The sequence below is a fragment of the Toxorhynchites rutilus genome, chromosome 3, assembly GCF_029784135.1.
Source record: "Toxorhynchites rutilus septentrionalis strain SRP chromosome 3, ASM2978413v1, whole genome shotgun sequence".
Lineage (NCBI taxonomy): Eukaryota > Metazoa > Arthropoda > Insecta > Diptera > Culicidae > Toxorhynchites > Toxorhynchites rutilus.
Genome location: NC_073746.1, coordinates 244,660,712 through 244,680,661, shown reverse-complemented (window position 1 = coordinate 244,680,661; position 19,950 = coordinate 244,660,712). Strand labels below are relative to the sequence as shown.

Here is a 19,950-nt window from a genome sequence, read left to right as displayed (position 1 = left end):
TTTAAATCTTCCCGCTGAGCGTTATTCATTTTTTTTCAAGTTGGTACTACTTCCAGTGACCTCAATGCCACTTTTGAGCGCGATCTATCATTTAATTTGTTTACAGCGTCATTAATAACAAGTGAGTTATTTTTTGTTCGGCGATTTTTTTATATGGATGATTCTATTGGTCAAAGATATTGTGTGAAATTTTGTGTTGCAGACAAAATTTGTTGTGCCGAAACGTTGAAAATGTTACAAAATACATTTGGTGACTCAACTATGTCAAAAACGCGGGTGTATGAATGGTATAAGCAGGGTTGCCAACTATAATTTTCAAAAATCAGGAAGAAAACAGGATAGCTCAGATTGTCCGGACAGTTCGTGTTGATTTTTGGGAGAATAAAAACATTATTTTTAAGACTTACATAAATATATTTAATTGTCTACTACTACATTCTTATTGCTTTGTTCTATACATCTATCACGCTACTTAAAAATTCTATCTCATATTTTTATGCTTGTCATAGAGTTGAAGCACTTGCCACTGAAATAATTTTGCAGGGATCTTTTGATCGTTTATATTTCTCAAAAAATTACAGCATCATTACAGTGAATTGCAGAGCAATAAATATTCAGAATTTCTTTGAGTTCATGTTTCATACTTTGGAATGATTTTTTTACTTACCAAATGAGGAAAAAAGCATATCAGCAGTGGGTGAATTGTTGAGTATTTCTAATTCTGATATAATCTGATTCGATCATAGACATATTTAGTATAAATTCACCATTATAGTTGAATCTACTTTGAATCTGACGAGCGAATGATATGATTTTTTAAACGGTTTAATTTAGCTTGCCTGTTATTTATTATACAGCCATTCCATGCCAAACTGACATAGTGGATCTCAGATTTTCGTGAAAAATAGTAGTTTTGTTCCTTCACGCAAAATATTAGACCCCTGTTTTGTATTGTGTCGTTAGGATGACCATTTCGATTTTAGGGTGGTCCCAAAAATATTTTTTCCCTTTTTTCCAAAAATGACTTTTTCAAAAATTCCTTCTGATTATTTATTGTATTTTTTTTGTAGTTTACGTGATCTCGGGACCAAGGGCGCTATATTCTTTATCATTGCTGAGGACAACACATCCAAAAATCAAAGATGTGTTCTTTTTCTTTTTTAAGTTACGATTTTTCATGGTTAATACGTTTTCTGTCTTCGTTCAATGCTACTAGAATTCAATTTTTTCGCAAGCGTAGCATAGCGTAAGACTAGTTCATTGACTTCAATTTAATATGTCGATTATTTGCACCAGAGGTTCAAAAGCTATGAATTTTTGAATTTTTGGAAAAAAGTAGAGAAATCATTTTTCAGACCATCGCTTAACTTTGAAGAATCAAAACTCAGAAACTAAAAAGAAAACGTCTCTGATATTTGGATATGTTACGTAAAAAATACTCAGCTTTTAAAGCAAATATCAAAAAAATAAAGCGCCCTTGGTTCCGAGACCATGTAAACAACAAAAACCAATACAATCAATAATAACGAAAATAAACTTCTTTTTTTGCAAGCGTGTGTGTTTGTGTTTTTTTGGACCTGAAATCAAAATGATCATCCTAAAGAAAAAAAAAACGGATGTTTAGCGTAAGGAACCAAACTACCAATTTTCACGAAAATCTGAGAACCGATATATCGATCTGCCATTGAATGCCTGTAGGGGAACTGCGGGTAATACGGACAGTGGGGGTAGCATGAACAGGTGGTGGATTTGTATAGTTACAATATGAATTTCAGATTTCTGTTAATGAGAACACCTTCTACATGTTATTCTATAATATTTAAGCCACAGTATGGCAACGAATACTAATCAAAAGTGGAAAAGTGGAAACAAAAACCGAAAATCATACATGATTCCGCGTATGGATGTAATTTTAGCTGCTTCGATATTAAGCATTTTGAGTGGTTTAATAACAAAATTCAATTCGCTGATGGTTATATTTCGGTTTGTGAGAAGCGATATTAGGTATGTACGGAGAAGTAAATTCATTTTTGAGTGGAAAATTTAAATTATTGAAATAACTGGGTGGGGTAAAACGGACAGTTGCCATTAGGAGATGGACTGTGAAAAGTTTGTTTAATCTATTTATAAGGAATGCTCTGCGTCTCTAAATGGAAATTAAATCGCCAAACGTGGACTGTTTAGAAGCTGGCTGGAACCAAAAGCGGAATAGTTGAGGGTCTGTCTATTTATACTGCTGAAAAACACGATATCACTCCAAGGTGTATTAATTCGATTTTTCATCATTTAACGAACATTCGTGATGAGTTCAGACCTTGGTTGAATAAAATTATTCCTCTCGCGATCGATAATCCTCTACGCTTCAATTATTACAAACCTGTCCATATTACCCCCACTATATGTCCATATTACCCGCATCGAAAAAAATGTTGTAATTTTCAGTCTGTTCTGATTTTAGTAAAAATCAATGAAAAACACATTTTTGTAAAATATTTGGCCAATTAGGAAGAAAAAACAGTATATTGAATTGCAAGAAACTGAATCATAGTTTTGGGAAACATGAATTTTCAAAGATATACTTGAAGTTCTTCTTAACATGTCCGTTTTACCCCCCCCCCCTTGACTTTGAATTCAAAAAGTATCTCTTGAGTAATTTACACTCCGAAAAGTGTTCCTTCATTATCAACTTTGCGGCTACTCATACATACATATCATATAAGTAATGTTATTCATCAAACTTGATCGGCAGATATTCTGATTTGATAATATTGTACAGCACTGTTTTGAAGAGCCTCGAACGTTTGTGCGTAATGAAAATAATTCGGGATTTTCACTCTACTTATTCAGAACGATCATAATTACCGATGAACAGCTACGTGTTTTGCTTTGTTATGTTTTGTATCAGGAAAATTTAATTTAATGTTAGCATTATACATGTGCGGACTGGAGAGCTATTATGACACTTCTCATTTCCAATCAGGAAAACAGGGATCAAGGATTCTAGTATATTTTTTTACGAATAATTGTCATTCTGATAAAGGAAAAATCAGGATCATTTCTGAAAAAGAAGGCAAAATTGAGTGTTTGCCAGTAAACTGGAAAATCAGGAAGGTTGGTGTTACGGCCCAGACGGAAAACTAGAAAAAAACACACCTCGATTTTAATACAATCAACTTTATTCAAACACTTCACATATTACACAAAATACTTAACACTAAACACAACACTTTGAACATTATCCGCAGCAGTAGAACCTGAATCCGCACCTGTGAAGAAAGAATAATTAGTTTGTTATACACATCTTAATACATATTGTCACTAACCTTTTATCGTCGTCCACGGATGTCCAGAACAATCATCTGAAAGGATAATTATTGATTGGACATAATTATACAACACAGAATACTTACCACTAGCGGTGAACGACAACTTTGTGCTCCCGTGGCCAAGTGGTTAGCGTCAAACCTAACATGCCGGGGGTTCGGGTTCGATTCCCGTTCTGGTCGGGGAAATTTTTCTTCAAAGAAATTTCCTCTGACTTGCACTGTGGTCACGCGTATTCTAGAGCTTGCCACTCAGAATGCATTCATGGCGTGTTATTTGGCATAGAAATCTCAACTAAGTACTAATGAAAATGACGCAAGTAATACTACGTTGAGACGGCGGAGTTCCTCTAGGAACGTTAGTGCCATATAAGAAGAAGAAGAAGGTGAACGACAACTCAAAACAAACAATCACAACATACAAAACAATAACAAACAAATTGTCAAAAGATTGGAACGGATGGAAACGAAGACGCTATACAAAGTGTAATTATTTATGGCGAATATTCTAGACGCAACCCATACAACAATTGCGCTACTCAAATGACTATGGGACTAATTGTATAAATCACATCTCATCTCTACTACATCGGGTAGCCAGGATATCCTCATCTCTACTAGTCTGGAACTCTGCTCAGATACCTCTCTGGAGACATTTTTGGCGCTGTAGCCAGGATTCTCTACTCTAAACACAACTCTTCGGAACTCCGTTCAGATACCTCTCTGGGCGGAGACAGTTGGAATCTGGTATGAGGCATCCGAAGGCGGCCCAAAGAAGATGAACGATTTTCCACGTCAAGGACGACCATTCACCTTTTCAACGGATGAAAATATCAACAAATTAGAAGGAATTGGTGCTCGAAATCGACATTGAGTTTGAGAAAGCAAGCCCGTGAAATAAATATCTCTCATGAGAAATTTCGTCATATTTTGGCTGATGTTTTGGGCATTAGAAAAGTCGCAGCACGATTAGTTCCAAAAAAGCTCAATGCTGGAACGATCAAATTCTGATCCCACGTTCATCCAGCGCGTAATTACTGGCGACGAAACATGAGTGTTACTTTTTCCTATTTCCAAAACTCATAACCGCTTCGTGGGACTCATTTCGACAACATTGAAGACATAAAACAAATTCGCTGCGTGAACTGGAAGCAATTCCTAAATGCAGCTTTAAAAAGTGCTTCGATGACTGGTGTTGGCAACACGGATTCGAGAGTTCCTCGTCACCAAAACAATGTACCAATGGAGATGTGGAATGAGCGAACGTCTGAAAAATGAGGCAGATGGCAAGATGGTGCAGTGCGATGGATGCACTCGATGGACTCATTCTCCGTGAGCCGGGTTAGCATACTAGCAGCTCATAGAAGTTACCACTGCGTACTATGCCGACCGAGGGGTTCTAGTGCACCATCAACGGCGAAATCGACGGCGCCTACGAGTGTAAATGCACGACACGCAAAACTACAATTGGAGATCAGCAATTGGCAGAGGAAAAGGAACTTCAGACCAAGATGAAAAAAGGCGGAAAAAGTAAAACAAGACAAGAAATTGCTGCAGAAAGCTATAAAATTGGAGGATGAAAGGAAGGAGAATGTGATAGCTACTCAAATTAGAGAAGGAGTTCATGAATCGGAAGTATAAATCGCCTCACGCGCAGTTGGACGAGGATTCTAGGACGAGTTTGAGAGTTAGTGTAGATAGCGGTGATGCGGCCAAAAGTGTCGAAAAGGTTCGATGCTGGATCGACAACCACCAAGGGATTACGGATACCAAATCAGGAAAAAGTTATTTCCACTGAATTCACATCGTAAGCAGGTGATGATGTTGTGCCAAAGCCGATAGTATCGGTAGAAAACACAGTTCAAAATAGTTTGTCTCCAGCTGAAAGGACCGGATCTACTAACATGGCTGTAAGATGTTTTGTGTCGGTATCGACAAAGGAAGATCGCTATTGTGTGTCATGCCCAGTTCTGGCAAAGCGGGTATCGTCAGTTTAGCGATCAAGTGGGCCGGGCACTCGAAACATCTTCCGCCATCTTATCAGCAGGCAACAGGTCCGTCAAACGGCTAAACAGTGAAAAAGTACCTGGCGAACATGAACATACATGTCAGAAAGAGGAAGTCCCGTCCACTGGTCTCGGAGCTGCAGGCAATGACGCAGCGCCAGCGGCTGAATAAGATGGTCAAGTCGATTTTCCTGGCGAATCGCGACGTGGCGGTGGTGATGGACGACGAGACCTATCTCAACCTGTGTTTACGACTTACATGGACACCCTGCGCTACAAGGTGATCAGCTGCTGTCTGGCGCGCACAATGACCTTACATATCCATAATAGTCGCCCAGACAGCAACAGCAAACAAAACCAATACAGGAGCGAAAAGGATCAGCTGTGTGGAAACAGTTACCTCGCTTCCACTACAGCGAAAAGGGGATAAGCGAAGCAATGAGCCGAAGATAAGTTGTTCGGGAAGATCATTGCGCACGGAGGAGCAACAACAATATCTGCAGTGGACTGACAAATTATGTCGCAGTTGGTCCTCCGCAGGATAAAATTCATATTACGTTATAAGATTGTGTCAATTGTATTGTACATTATACATTGTATTGTGTATGATGTCATGTAGAGGAGATGGGGGTAAGACGGACATGTTAAGGAAAACTTCAATTGTATCTTTGGAAACTCATGTTTTCCAAAACTTAAAAGCAGTTTCTTACAGTTCAATATACTGGTTTTCGAAATGATTGGTCAAATGTTTTATAAAAATGTGTTTTTCCATGTTTTTTACTGAAACTAAGACAAGCCGAAAAGTAGACCATTTTTATCGATGCGGGTATAATGGACATGTAGTGAGGGGAATATGGATAGGTCAATAATATATGAAGCGTAGAAGTTTATCGCTCGCGAGAGGAATAATTTCGCTCTTTCTCAGTGTTTGTGCCTCCAGTAACTGAAATAGAACAAAAGAGAAAGCAATATAAAAAAGAGTTCAATATTCTTCCCTTCACTTCGCATTCTTTGTGTGGACACCGACTGGACAGCATCGTTGCTGGACGAGCTGGACGGCGATGGATCGAGTGCCTTTCTCGGGGCAGGAGGGTGGAGGTGATGGCGCTGGAGTGGGTAGAGTAGAGTTTTCAAAGGGCCTTTCTCAAGGCTAGAGACGAATGAACCTTCCTTCCAAGACCTTCCTTCCCTTCACTTTCCATCATGCACTGGATGTGATTACGGATAAGACTGTCCATTTCAACCCCACCAGTGCAATTATTTCAATAATTTAAATTTACCACCTACGAAAGAATTTACTTTTCCGTACATACCTAATATCGCTTCCCTGTCAACTCACGAACCAAAATATAACCATCAACGAATTCAATTTTGCAATTAAATCACTCAAAATGCTTAATGTCGAAACCACAAAAATTACATCCACACGCGAAATAATGTTTGATTTTCGGTTTTTTTTCCCTATTTCCCTTTTGATCAGTATTCATTGTCATGTAGAAGGGGTTCCCATCAACAGAAATTTGAAATTCATAAAGTTATAAATTGTTCATTGTGAATTATAATGTAAAACCAAAATATACGTTTAATAATTCTCGTGAGACCATTCAGAGAAGTGTTTTTCAGTTTCCCGTCGGAAGAAATGCATATGAGAATTTGGTGGCTTTCCGTCGGCGGTTCTGTATATTCGGGTAATAGGTTTACCCACGGATGATATGTAGTGCTGGCACCTGGTAGGCGGCTATCGGAGAAGGCCAGGTAGCCAACATCCTGGATAGTAACGACTGGGAGGGCACTTCTGATTTTACTTCCCTCACGAAGGAACTGAGCTCCAAAGCTGTGGCTGAATATATAAAACGAACGAAAACGACGAAAGAACTCAAAAACATGCCTATACGCATGTTTTCGTCCGCCATAGCGAATGTTCCGGTTAACTGTCGGAAGGCCCTCGCAAGGGCATAGATTTTTCTTGCAAGTAAGCTAATATAATTACCTTCCATGGGAAATTTATCAAATTCAAGTATCTGTCTTAGTTTTTTTTATCACCATTCGAAAAAAGTTATTTTTTTTAATGCCAACGTTACAACTTATGCTAGACAGGCTTTGGAAGCGGTGGATCCAAATAATTTGCCTGTTATCTCCCAGCAACCGAATAGGTTTAGAGAGGTGAAATCCATCAACATCGGAGACTGGTTATTGTTGTGAACGAAGGCGTGAGGAATAGCGGGATCAGAGGTAGGATCATCTGAGTGTATCCTGGACGTGATGAATGAGTTTGAAGCGTGACTGTGCAGACTTTTGGTTATATCATGCAGAGACCAGCGACTAAGCTTGGATGTAGCCAGGGAAGTAGGAACAGCTTGAAGTAGTACGGGCGAGGGCATGTTGGCAACACGGATTTGCAAGATACTTATCCTTATCGTCAAACAAATTTAGATCGATAACGCAGGTTCAAGAGATCAATAGAAAATCCTGGAATTGATTACACTATTTTTTACTGAATTAAAAACACAAATTACCGGTATATGTTTGATAGAATATATAATGCCCTTCTTCTTCTTTATTTTTAAGAGGCTTTAAACTTTGTAGTCCATCGCCACTAGTATAAGGCCCTTGTTACACTTAGCAATGTTTCTTTTTTTAGGGCAAAGTGACGATGCAAGGTACCCCATATGATCTGTCCAAGAATGGGGTAGATTTCGTTGAGCTTCTACAAAAGATGGAAGAGGAGACGGGTGACGGAGACAGTTCGATCGTCACATCGGGCAAGCGAAGTCGTAAGGATTCGCAAACTTCGATACGATCGAACGCATCGTCCCATCGATCGCTGGATGATTTCACCGAAGACGAACTATCCGAGAATGAGAAGACGGCGAAGGACAGATCGAAATCTCCAGAACAGGATCAACATGTGGAACAAAGCTCCAAAGGAAAGGTTGAGGGATCGGTTCTGCTAAACTATATTCGTTGCGGGGCAAATCCTTGCGTAATTGTTGCGTTGATAATACTTTTCCTAGCGACGCAATTGGCCGCAAGTGCGGCTGATTTATGGGTTGCATTTTGGTAATAATGGTAACGTAATATATACGATTTAACATAATTCGAGCTATGTCACTTACAGGACCTCCCAGGAAGAACAACGTTTCTACCTCAGCAGCAATATTACCGACGAGGTAGCTGTCGATCGATCAAACTCTTCTGAGCTGTTATCAGACGAATATTCGTTCGAAAATCCTTTACTGAGTACGGAACTCTGTATGATTATACATGGAATTCTAGTAACAAGCATTTTTCTGTTTGCGATAACAAGGTGAACACGATAATAACAAATTAAAACAGCGATTCACCAATTCCTTTCTCACCAGGTCAATCAGCTTTTACAAAACATCGGTTCACGCATCTCAAAACCTGCATGACAGCATGTTCAAAGGTTGCGTCTCGACGACGATGAGGTTTTATGATACAAACCCTTCCGGGCGGATATTGAATCGATTCTCCAAAGATATGGGATCGGTGGATGAGCTATTGCCGAAGGCAATCCTCGACGCTTCCCAGATTATCCTCAGCATGTTAGGCACAATTATTGTGACGGTGACTGTGAATCCTTGGTTTTTAGTTCCGATGGCCTTTCTAGCGGTCATCTTCATGTACATACGCCGAATATATTTGAAAACGTCCAAGAACATCAAACGACTGGAAGGAATTAGTTAGTATATTTGTTCTCAGAGAATACTACGAGAATAACCACAACAACCTCTTCTCTTTGTCCACAGCACGTTCCCCCGTGTTCTCCCATCTGGCTGCTTCACTGGCAGGCCTTCCAACGATCCGTGCTTTCAATGCACAGACAGAGCTTGTTCAGGAGTTCGATTCCCACCAGGATATTCACACGGCCGCTTTCTACATGTTCATCGCCAGCAGCACGGCGTTCGGCTTCGTACTCGACCTGCTCTGTTTGGTGTTCGTGTTCATCGTGGTGTTCAGTTTTCTGATCCTCGACACCGATGTGCTCGGCGATCGAGTGGGACTGGCGATCACCCAGGCGATGGCCCTCACCGGGATGATGCAGTGGGGCATTCGGCAAAGCGCCGAGGTGGCAAACTTTATGATGTCCGTGGAGCGATTGCTGGAGTACCGAGATCTACAGCCGGAGAAGCAACCGGAGCAGCCAAGAGTTTTGAGCAAGGGTTGGCCGGAAGCTGGCAGGATACAGTTTAAGAATGTGACCTATCGGTACTTCGAGGGTGGGAATACAGTATTGAAGAATTTAGACTTCGAAATAAGTCCTAGGGAGAAGATTGGAATCGTTGGTCGCACTGGAGCGGGTAAGTCCTCATTGATTGGGGCACTGTTTCGCTTAGCGCAGGTAGAAGGAGATATCCTCATTGACGGTGTGAATACGGGCGAAATTACTCTGGAAAAACTTCGATCGAAAGTCGCGATTATTCCACAAGATCCGGTTCTGTTCTCCGGAACCTTGAGGAGAAATCTAGATCCGTTTGAAGAATTCCCCGATTCTGATTTGTGGAGCGCGTTGGAACAAGTAGAACTGAAGGATATCGCAAATGGACCGTTGGGTCTCCAAATGGCTGTTGCCGCTGGTGGTTCTAATTTCAGCGTTGGTCAACGCCAATTAATTTGTTTGGCGAGAGCCATCCTTCGGAGCAATCGTATATTGGTTTTGGATGAAGCCACAGCAAATGTGGATCCGAGGTAAGCGTACCATTATGACTCTATTGGGCAAATATAATAATAACATATTGTTTTTAGCACGGATCGGCTAATCCAGGAAACAATTCGTGTTAAGTTTGCCGACTGTACCGTCCTGACCATAGCTCATCGTTTGAACACCATCATGGACTCCGATCGAGTGCTAGTGATGGATGCGGGAGAGTCTGTCGAATTCGGAACGCCATATGATCTGTTACAATTGCCGGTTGGCGTTTTCAAAGAAATGGTTCTCGCCACCGACCCGGTCGAGTCGGAAAGACTAATACAAATAGCCAAACAAAAATATGAGACCGCCACGAGTGAATGAGGACGGTTTTTTTGTTCCGATAGTACAAAAGTGGCCTTGTAATTCATCATAATCTAAGCGTCACATTTTAATTTATTCCCAGTAATCGATAACTGTCGCGAACAATCGTTCTGAGAACGATACAGTAGTAGTTTATAATAATCATACTGGAATTTAATCAATCTCATAAACCTCAATTCTAACCATCTTATATTCTTTGCGAATACCTACGAGTCAGATGCAAGTTTTGTATATATGATTTATACAAAATATATATTTTTCCTCTCATACAACGATCAACGATGCGCACTATCAACAGAAAAAGAAACTCCAACTCCATCCTTCATCGAACTGCGATGAAACTGAATGATAATATAATCCAATTTGTCATGTACGATACCCGCACATCTATTCCACTTTACGCCAATTGTTCCCGTGGGGTGTTTGAACGAGAGCTTGCGGCACGCCCCGATCAATTACTGCTCAAACGGTTAGCGTACGAACAACAATTTATTCCTATTAAACACAATATGATTCGAGAAGAGGCACACGTTATTAAGTGCGGTTGTGGAAGGATAATGGTCCACGAAATAATCCGGACAAGCGAAAAATGTACCATCTATTCATTTTACGCGTAACATTTTTCAAAATTTTAATCTATATATATATATAAAAATGGATTTCTGTCTGTCTGTCTGTCCCCTCCCCCTTGTCTAAGGGGGGCTGCCATACAAATGAAATACAAATTTTTGCATTACTCGAGAATTAATCAAGCAAACGAAACCAAATTTGGCATGTGGAGGTTTTAGGGTGGAATAAATGATTCTATGGTGGTTAGATACTCCTCCTCCCTCTCTTAAGGGGGGGCTGCCATACAAATGAAACACAAATGAAGCATACATGTCCGCATAATTCAATAACTAATTAAGCAAACGGAACTAAATTTGGCATGTGGAGGTTTTATGGGGAAAAAATTCTAAGATGGTTCAACACTCCTCCCACCTTTCTAAGGGGGTATAGGGGGTTCCATAGATGTTGAAACCCAAATTTCTGCTTCTTTCGAGAACTAATCAAGCAAATGGAAGCAAATATGGAGGTTTTAGGGAGCAATAAATGTTTTTATGGTGGTTTGACACTCCTTTTTCCTCTCTAAAGAGGGGGAGGGGTTGGTGCTGAACAACTCGAGAACTAATCAAACAATTGGAATTAAACCTAGCATATAGAGGTTTTAGGAATCGATAAATGTTTCTATGGTGGTTCGACACTCCTCTCCCCTCTCTAAGGTGAGAAGAGGGGGAGGTCTGCCTTTATTCTAACATATTTTCTGTATCAAACATTTATTCCATGTAACGGAGAAACATGTTATTTTTAAGTTATTGAAAAATCTTGAACGAGAATTGTGTCTGAAAATAATCTGATATTATAATGATGAGCTTTGGTAGAAGTACTAGGAATTTTATAGTAAAAGGTAAATTCAACGGGGTCGATTAGAAGATCAATCAATGAACAGCTCTGCGATTGGACTTATGAACTTGCGCTTAGTAAGAAAACGTGAATGTTTGAAGGTACTGATAACAAAAAACAAATGTTGGGCTGGACGAAGTTTGCCAGGTCAGCTAATGACTTATAATTACTCTGCATTGGCATTTTTTGCCAGAATAAGTTCATTTGCATACATCACGGCGTCATGCCGAAAGAGACGTTATCTGGAGAGTATTTAAGTATTTCTAAAGAAGTTCTAACCAAGGAATTGCTAAGATGGCCGCCTTTTGTAGCCAGCATAGAAAATCATGAGCATAGAAATCATAACCCAAAATAAAAAATAAAGTGCTTTGTGCGAATTTGATGCAGTATTTTAATCTCAAAATAAAACTTGCCGATGGATATCCAAATATCTAAGAACTATCCAACGAAATCACTGGCTACAGGCCATCGCAATTGCTGAACCTATTTGCATCAATATTGACTCCAAACAATAAACAATGGGTGAGCTCTGCACGAGCCCTAGTTTCATGCTGCCTATGCTCAATTTGTATCGTATTGAAATAGGGTTGCCAGGGCTCTGGTTTTAACGACTTGAGCAGCATATAGTCGAGCGTTATCGTGCAGCAAAATTACTTCATCGTATTCTTATTCCAATACACCACTCAAATGAATAAGTTATGTTCGGAATTGATCCTTAACACGTTGAGTCCTGCGTCGATCTCATCGGACTGACAGTAGACTATATAAACTATACGGACTGGAGAGACTTCTATAAAGCTTGTTTTTGCTTGTTGATTTAGCAAGAAATGTGCCTCATCTAGATCAGGGTTTCTCAAAGTGGTCGATATAGACCCCTTGGAGCCGATCTTGGTTTCCAAGGGGTCGACATAAACGAAAATTGATTTTGGGGGTCGACGAGGTCTAAAAATCGAGTATACGAAGGATGCCATTCAAAAAGTATGGCTCAATACCGTGTGTGATCAGGTAGCTCATTTTAGTTCTGCTGAGCTGCATCTTTGATACCATTCCACTGTCCGGAAACATATGCGGAAAGAGCTTAACACTAGAGCACTAGAGTTTCATGGGATCATTTCTATCATTTGCTGAGGAAGATTGCCCAAATGAGCTCACGACCTTACTCGTGCGTGTATTCTGCGTTTCAGTGGAAATAGACTAATTACAGTTGTCTTGAATTGTACCCACGACCGCGATTTGAATCTTCTTTGGCAGCGCCTATTTTCATTTTCATTATTTTTAGTAAATGATATTTCTTAATACTCGCGTTTTTCAACTCCTTTCTCGAGTTTTGCTCTTATCAACACATTCGGCGATTCTTTTTTATTTTTATAGATAGGAAACGATATAAGAGTGCGTTTTATCACATTAAAGTCCATTTCCACTTTCGAACGAAGATCAATTTCGTTACAGCAGACATCAAATGGACAAACAACGCTTATCAATATGTAATAGTAGAACACATGCGAATTGAATTTTTCGAATTTTCCCATTTTCCTTCAGAGTTTTCCGAAAATTTTCAATTGTGCATTATTTTTATGGGACCTTCTCTCGTTTCCAGAGGAGGAAAGGGTGTCATACCATCATAGAAACATTTCTCGTACCCAAAACCCTCACATCCTAAATTTAGCTCCATTTGCTTGAATAGATCTCGAGTTATGCAGAAGTTTGTGTTTCATTTGTACGGGAGCCCCCCTTGAGAGAGGGGGGAGAAGTGTCGAACTACCATAGAAACGTTCATCGATCCCTAAAATTTAACTCCATTTGTTGATTAGTTCTCAAGTTGTTCAGCACCCTCCCCCTCCTCCTCTTTAAAGAACGGAAATTAGTGTCAAACCACCATAAAAATATTTATTGCTCCCTAAAATCTCCATTTGCCATATTTGGTTCAATTTGCTTGATTAGTTCTCGAATTATGCAGAAACTTGTGTTTCATTTCTATGGCAGTCCCCCCTTAGAGAGGGGGGGGGGGTGTAGAGTCTTACCACCATAGAAACATTTATTAAAGCTCGATATGCCTCATTTGGTTTCATTTGCTTCAATAATTCTCGAGTTATGCAGAAATTTGTGTTTCATTTCTATGGCGGCCCCACCTAAGAGAGGGGGGAGGAGTATCTAACCACCATAGAATCATTTATTGCACCAAAAAACCACCACATGCAAAATTTGGTTTCTTTAGAGCGGGGGGTGGAGAGTCTAATCATCATAGAACATTTACTGCACCCTAAAACCTCCATATGCCAAAATTCGTTTCATTTGCTATATTAAATCCCGAGTAATGCAGAAATTTGTGTTTCATTCGCATGACAGCCCCCCACCCCCATTAGAGAGGGGGTGGAGAGTTTAATCATCATAGAAACATTTATTGCTAAAACCTCCATATGCCAAATTTGGTTTCGTTTGCTTGATTAATGCTCGAGTAATGCAGAAATTTGTGTTTTATTTATATAGCAGACCGTAAATGGTTAAAATTCATGAAAACTTGAGGCGTTTCCATTTTCCCATACATTTGTTCTGTCCATTTGTGTGCTTTCACGAACAGACCTGTCAAAAACGAGCAACTTATTGACGACCAACGGAGGGGAAATCGTAGGATTCAAAGTCCCCATGAACAAAGGAAAAGTAGAAGAATGAAGGGGAATACTTGCCTAAAGTATAAACAGTGGATCTCGCTGAGGTAAACTTTCATTCGGCATCGGACTGTTGAGCAATCCAGTTCACTTTTCTTTCGCTGCACTTCGATCTAAGATTGGACCCCACCAGTGGTAATCCAACTTGGATATCGTCGTTTGGTTTTTCTGTTCGTTTTTCGCGTTAAGCGCGATTCACATACAACATCCACGTCACGTTCACGTTCCGTCACGTCACGTTGCGTCAATTATTCATCCATGCAATTCCTATTGAAGCATTCACATACACCAGCAACGGCAAGTCGAAGTTGCCGTTGCCGGTGTATGTGAATGTTAGCATAAAAGCTGCTTGGAAGAATAATTGACGCAACGTGACGGGACGGAACGTGAACGTGACGTGGATGTTGTATGTGAATCGCACTTTATTCGTATCGTGTGTTTTTCTTTCCGCGTCATAAATTGGACGCTTCGCGTAGTGTATGATGAGCAAGAAGAAGAGGAAGGCAGGCTCGAGCCCTGCAAAAAACGAACGCATTGCCAGGGGCAATAATATTTCGAGGCAAACGTCATCCAATGATGCACGCGATGTTGGTGCAGTGAAAAGCGCTCGCACTGAACCGAGCTTTCGCGAGTGTGACGCCGCATCGCACAACAGCGAAGTAGGCGATTTCGGCGCGTCGGTCGAAAATGTAAACGCCGTTACCCAGGCAGCAACCAAAATCAAGCTCCCCCCGCTGGTGGTGAAGGCGGTCGCTCTTGACAAATTCATCAGCGAATTCGCATCGATGGGTGTTACAGCAGAGTACAAGCTGTGTGGCATAATTCAGTCTTTTTCCAAGCAGTTAACATTGTTTGTTTTCCGTCATCATAAGGGCTTCGTTGGTGCCTTTGAGAATGCATCAATGCATTAAACTGACGTTATGGCGAAGCAGGCGTTACGGTTGTGCGTCAAAAAAATATTTGGGGAATACCAAGCATCTTGAATGTCTTACTGGATTGTTATAAGTTATTTGGGTTCGCGTGCCAGTTGCAAAACTGCCTTCAGCTAGGATTGCATTAGCGCTATAAAGCATTGCTACTGTTTTCGAGGTTGTTATTAACAAAAAGAGTTTATTTCGCTTGTTTAGTCACCGAGAAAGTAAATCTCGTTCTGGAATTTTTTATGTGATTTCGCTTGCCAGTAGCAAAACTTCCTCCACTAAGGGTGATAGCTGCGCTTCTCTCGAGCATGAGAAAGAAATACAACTTTTTTCCGAGGCCAGTAATATTAACAGAAGCATTTCTTTTGAGAATAGCGCAAAATGATGAGAAGTGTTTTATATTCCTAGTAGTTTCAAGCCACCAATGTATGGCTCTGTATGCATGCCATGACGAACGCTTGTTTGGCGCTTGGTTTACGTTGTACGAACGATGCCTAGAGGTGCGATTCCTTTAAGGAAATACTAAACAACATGTAGCATGATATTTGATACTTGCAAGTGTTGTCATTGTTGTTGTTTCCATGCGGTACCAAAGATATATTGATGTAGTTATGAGATGTGGAATAATGGTGCTGGTGCAACATGTATATAATCGACTCTAGCCGAGTCTATGTCAATTGCGAAAAAGGCCAAGAAAAAAGAAAAGCGTTCGAGGTAAATTTTCATTGCATTGACATGAAACAAATTGCGACTTACGATCAGCTAGTGTATTGTTTTGCAAGTGCAAGAATGAATCATCAATCAATTATCGTCAACAAATTCTACAATGAAAAAACCATTTCAGAGATTATTCTACTAAGCAGTTGTTTCTAAAATTTCACAGCATTATAGAATAATATCCGAAGGTATAAATAAGCGACTTATATAGAATAACAGCGTAGTTCTACGTCAACAATGCGGTCGTATCTTAGGCACAACCTCCTATAATTTTTTATTCACTCAGTTTCAACCTAGTTTCGCACTAGGTTCAACCCGAAAGCTGTTGGGTTCGCACTGAGATGTTTCACGGGTTCGCACTCGGGTTCACCAATACAACTATACTGAACTGTCAAATTCCCAGTATTGTTTTGGAAAATCTAAAAATAAAGACTATGAAAATGGAAAACCTACTGCTTTTGCTTTTGTATTATTGGAATCATAGTCCAATTCGGATTCTGATTTTGAAGAGTATATTCGCGTAGACGGCATTGAGCTTCGTGGGCTTTCATTGGGAGGCGAAAATAATGACGGATATTCAGAGGGAATAAACATGCTTTTAAAATCGAAATTATGAATGAAAATTTACTTTAACGTATCGAATATTTATTTTATGTTATAGAATAGGAGGTTTTTTTCCGAAATTGCAAAAACATATTGAACGAAAACTGTGTCTGATGATGATTTTATATTATAATAGTAATTATTTGTGGAACAAACAGAAAATACATCGATAAATGGTTAAGCGAGTGTCAGGACTACATGTGTTAGGTAATCAAACAATATGAAGTAGCAATTTTCATTCAAACTTTTATATTTTACAATACACTTGCCCCTTCTGATCTGATAGATAATAATTTACCTCCCAAGCACTAATATCGTCACCAGACATCGACACTGTACATTTGTCATCGCAAATATAATCAAATCAGACTATATAACGCACACCAACAAACCGCCGCATTCATGAAGCCGAAAACGTTTTTAAACGGTTTTATTTAGCTTGCCCGGTAATTTGTATGTTTGTATGTTTGTATGTTTGTATGTTTGTATGTTTGTATGTATGTATGTTTGTATGTTTGTATGTTTGTATGTTTGTATGTTTGTATGTTTGTATGTTTGTATGTTTGTATGTTTGTATGTTTGTATGTTTGTATGTTTGTATGTTTGTATGTTTGTATGTTTGTATGTCTGTATGTTTGTATGTTTGTATGTTTGTATCTTTGTATGTTTGTATGTTTGTATGTTTGTAACATGTTTGTCTTTAGCGCTTTACCACATTAATAGAAATTTGAACCCCTTCCAGTCGACCGATTGATCTTAAATTTGGAACACACTTTTATCTCTGCAGTCATGATTAAACTGCGTATTTCATGATTTTTAAAATCCAAGATGGCGGCCGCAATAAAATGGTGGATTACACATTTTCTCAAAACCCCATCAATATGGCTATCAAATGAAAGGGATTGACTAGTAGAACACAGTTATTCATGAGGAATGCAAATCCAAAATGGCGAATTACATATTTTCTCAAAATCCCATCAATATGGGTATCAAATAAAAGGACTTGACTAGTAGAACACGTGAGAAATACAAATACAAAATGGCCACCACAACAAAATGACGATATATATTTGTTTCCAAACTCCAATCAATATGGGTATCAAATGAACCGGCTTGACTAGTAGAACAGAGTTATTTATAAAAAAAAATGCAAATCAAAGATGGATACCACCACAAAATGGCGGATTACATATTTTCTCAAAACAAACCCCATCAAAATAGGTATCAAGTGAAGGGGCTTGACCAGTAGATCAGATATTAAGGAAAATTCAAATCCAAGATGACCTCTGTGACAAAATAACAAGTTACTTTTTCAAACGGTTTCATTCAACTTGACCTGTTTGTATGTCTGTAGGGTTATCCCACATTAATATAAATTTGGCCCCATTCCTTTATTGATCTGAAATTTGGAACAAACAGTTAGACAATCAGTTAGTAGTTATCACATCCATTCCTTCATTATTCTAGAGCAATGATGAGAATAAAATAAAATCATATCCCCGATAATTATCTTCAAACAATTTTTTCATCAAAATATGTAATGATAAAAAAACTAAATATGCGGTACAAAAAAAAATATTTTATGGCATTTCGAAAATTTGAAAAAATATAACTTTGAGACCCGCTTCTGTTCTAAGTTTTATTTAAATGCGCTCGTATGTGTCTTTTTTTCTACATGTGGTGCAATTTTTCCTGAATTTTTAAGAGCATTGCGAGACACAAAAATAATTTTCTTCATCGTCTGCATTATTATTTTTATTTTCTTGAAATCGATTATTTTATTGTATTCGTGGTTTTCAATTGTAAGATTAAAATAAAAAAAATTATTTGGATATTTTTTAATTGTTCTTCTCATTAATCCGAATTATTTTTCCACAAGGGACTTTTTTTTCTCACAGAGCTCTATCGTTCTGCTGACTCCTAAGAATTTGGTATAACATTTAAATCCGATGTAAAGATAATCTCATATATTTCAAGATATGAGAAATTTTTTTAATACAGGTCGGACTCGATTATATATAGTCGACCATTTTTTTTCAACAATTATTTTCAAAGCTTATACATAATCGGATCTGAAGAAAACAATTTTTTCAATAATGTATGAATGTCAAACATTAATAGAAAATTAGCTTTTTTGTGATTCGATTATGTATTGGATTCGAAAATTAACGTTGAAAGTGAACTTGCGATTATATATAATCGAGTCCGACCTGTATTTGATTTTTTGATGAAGAAATTGTTTGAAAATATTGATCGATACACCTTAGTAAGATCTACTTTCAATATTTTTTCCATATGTTTGTCTCAAAGCTATTGAGAATGACGAGAAAAAAAAAGAAGGTGCATTTTTCACCATAGATCCTATGGTGTACCATATAAGGACTCAAATATATGGTACTACTGCCAAAATGTTTTATTTAGTACCCTATACAATATTTTCCATACGGTTGGTGATTTGGTTTGGTGGCATTTTTTACTCCCTTACCCAGCCAGACCCGTTGGAAATATAAAAAAAATATTTTTTTTGTGACGCGCAACACTGAAAAAAATCACACATATCTAGAAAAACCGTAGGAACACATTGAAAAATGAATTAGAGTAGTACTGAACCTGTAAATCCGAAAAAAAAAATTTTTTCAAAATTTCAATATTTTTTTGATGCATCGTAGTAAAATGCACATTCAGTATCGGCCTGATTCTACGCGGCGTGTGAGGTGAGATGACAATTGTCACATCACCATCACGCAACTCTCCTCACTCTATTCCTACAGTCGTTTCGGATGCCGTGAGAGGTTCATTTGATGTATGTGAGAGGATGAACCAAGGGATTGCTAAGATGGCCGCCTTTCAGTAGCCAGCATAGAAAATCATGAGCATAGAAATCATAACCTAAAATTCAAAATGAAGTGCTCCGCGCGATTCTTCGGCTGTGATTTGAATTGCAAATCGTCAAGAAAGCTTCCGGATGGGTATCCAAACATCGCTTGCCAAAAAAAAACTATCCAACGTAATCAAATATTAACATATATGACTCCAAACATTAAACAATACGTGAGCCCCCTAAGCGCGAGCCCTGTTTTATGCTGCCTACGCTCAATTTGCATTGGATGGGATAGGGTTGCCAGAGCCCCGGGATGAACAGCAAGTGATAAGGCGTTCATTCTGCTGGTTGCCAAATCTGATCAGAGATGCCACATTCGCACATGTGTTCACGAATTTGTAGACATTTAACTTTTA

General features: G+C 38.9%; 1 protein-coding gene across 5 annotated transcripts in view; it reads left to right on the top strand.

Annotated features, from left to right (window-relative positions):
* Nucleotides 1-10,643, top strand: part of LOC129775559 (ATP-binding cassette sub-family C member 4-like) — a 42,691-nt gene extending 32,048 nt beyond the window's left edge. For all 5 annotated transcript variants that reach the window (XM_055780421.1, XM_055780420.1, XM_055780419.1 and 2 more), the window contains 5 exons: nt 7,971-8,389; nt 8,448-8,636; nt 8,692-9,032; nt 9,100-10,039; nt 10,097-10,643. In XM_055780421.1, coding sequence (XP_055636396.1) covers nt 7,971-8,389; nt 8,448-8,636; nt 8,692-9,032; nt 9,100-10,039; nt 10,097-10,364 — 2,157 coding nt within the window. In that variant the 3' untranslated portion in view covers nt 10,365-10,643. The remainder of the gene's footprint in view (nt 1-7,970; nt 8,390-8,447; nt 8,637-8,691; nt 9,033-9,099; nt 10,040-10,096) is intronic.
* Nucleotides 10,644-19,950: the final 9,307 nt, after the last annotated feature.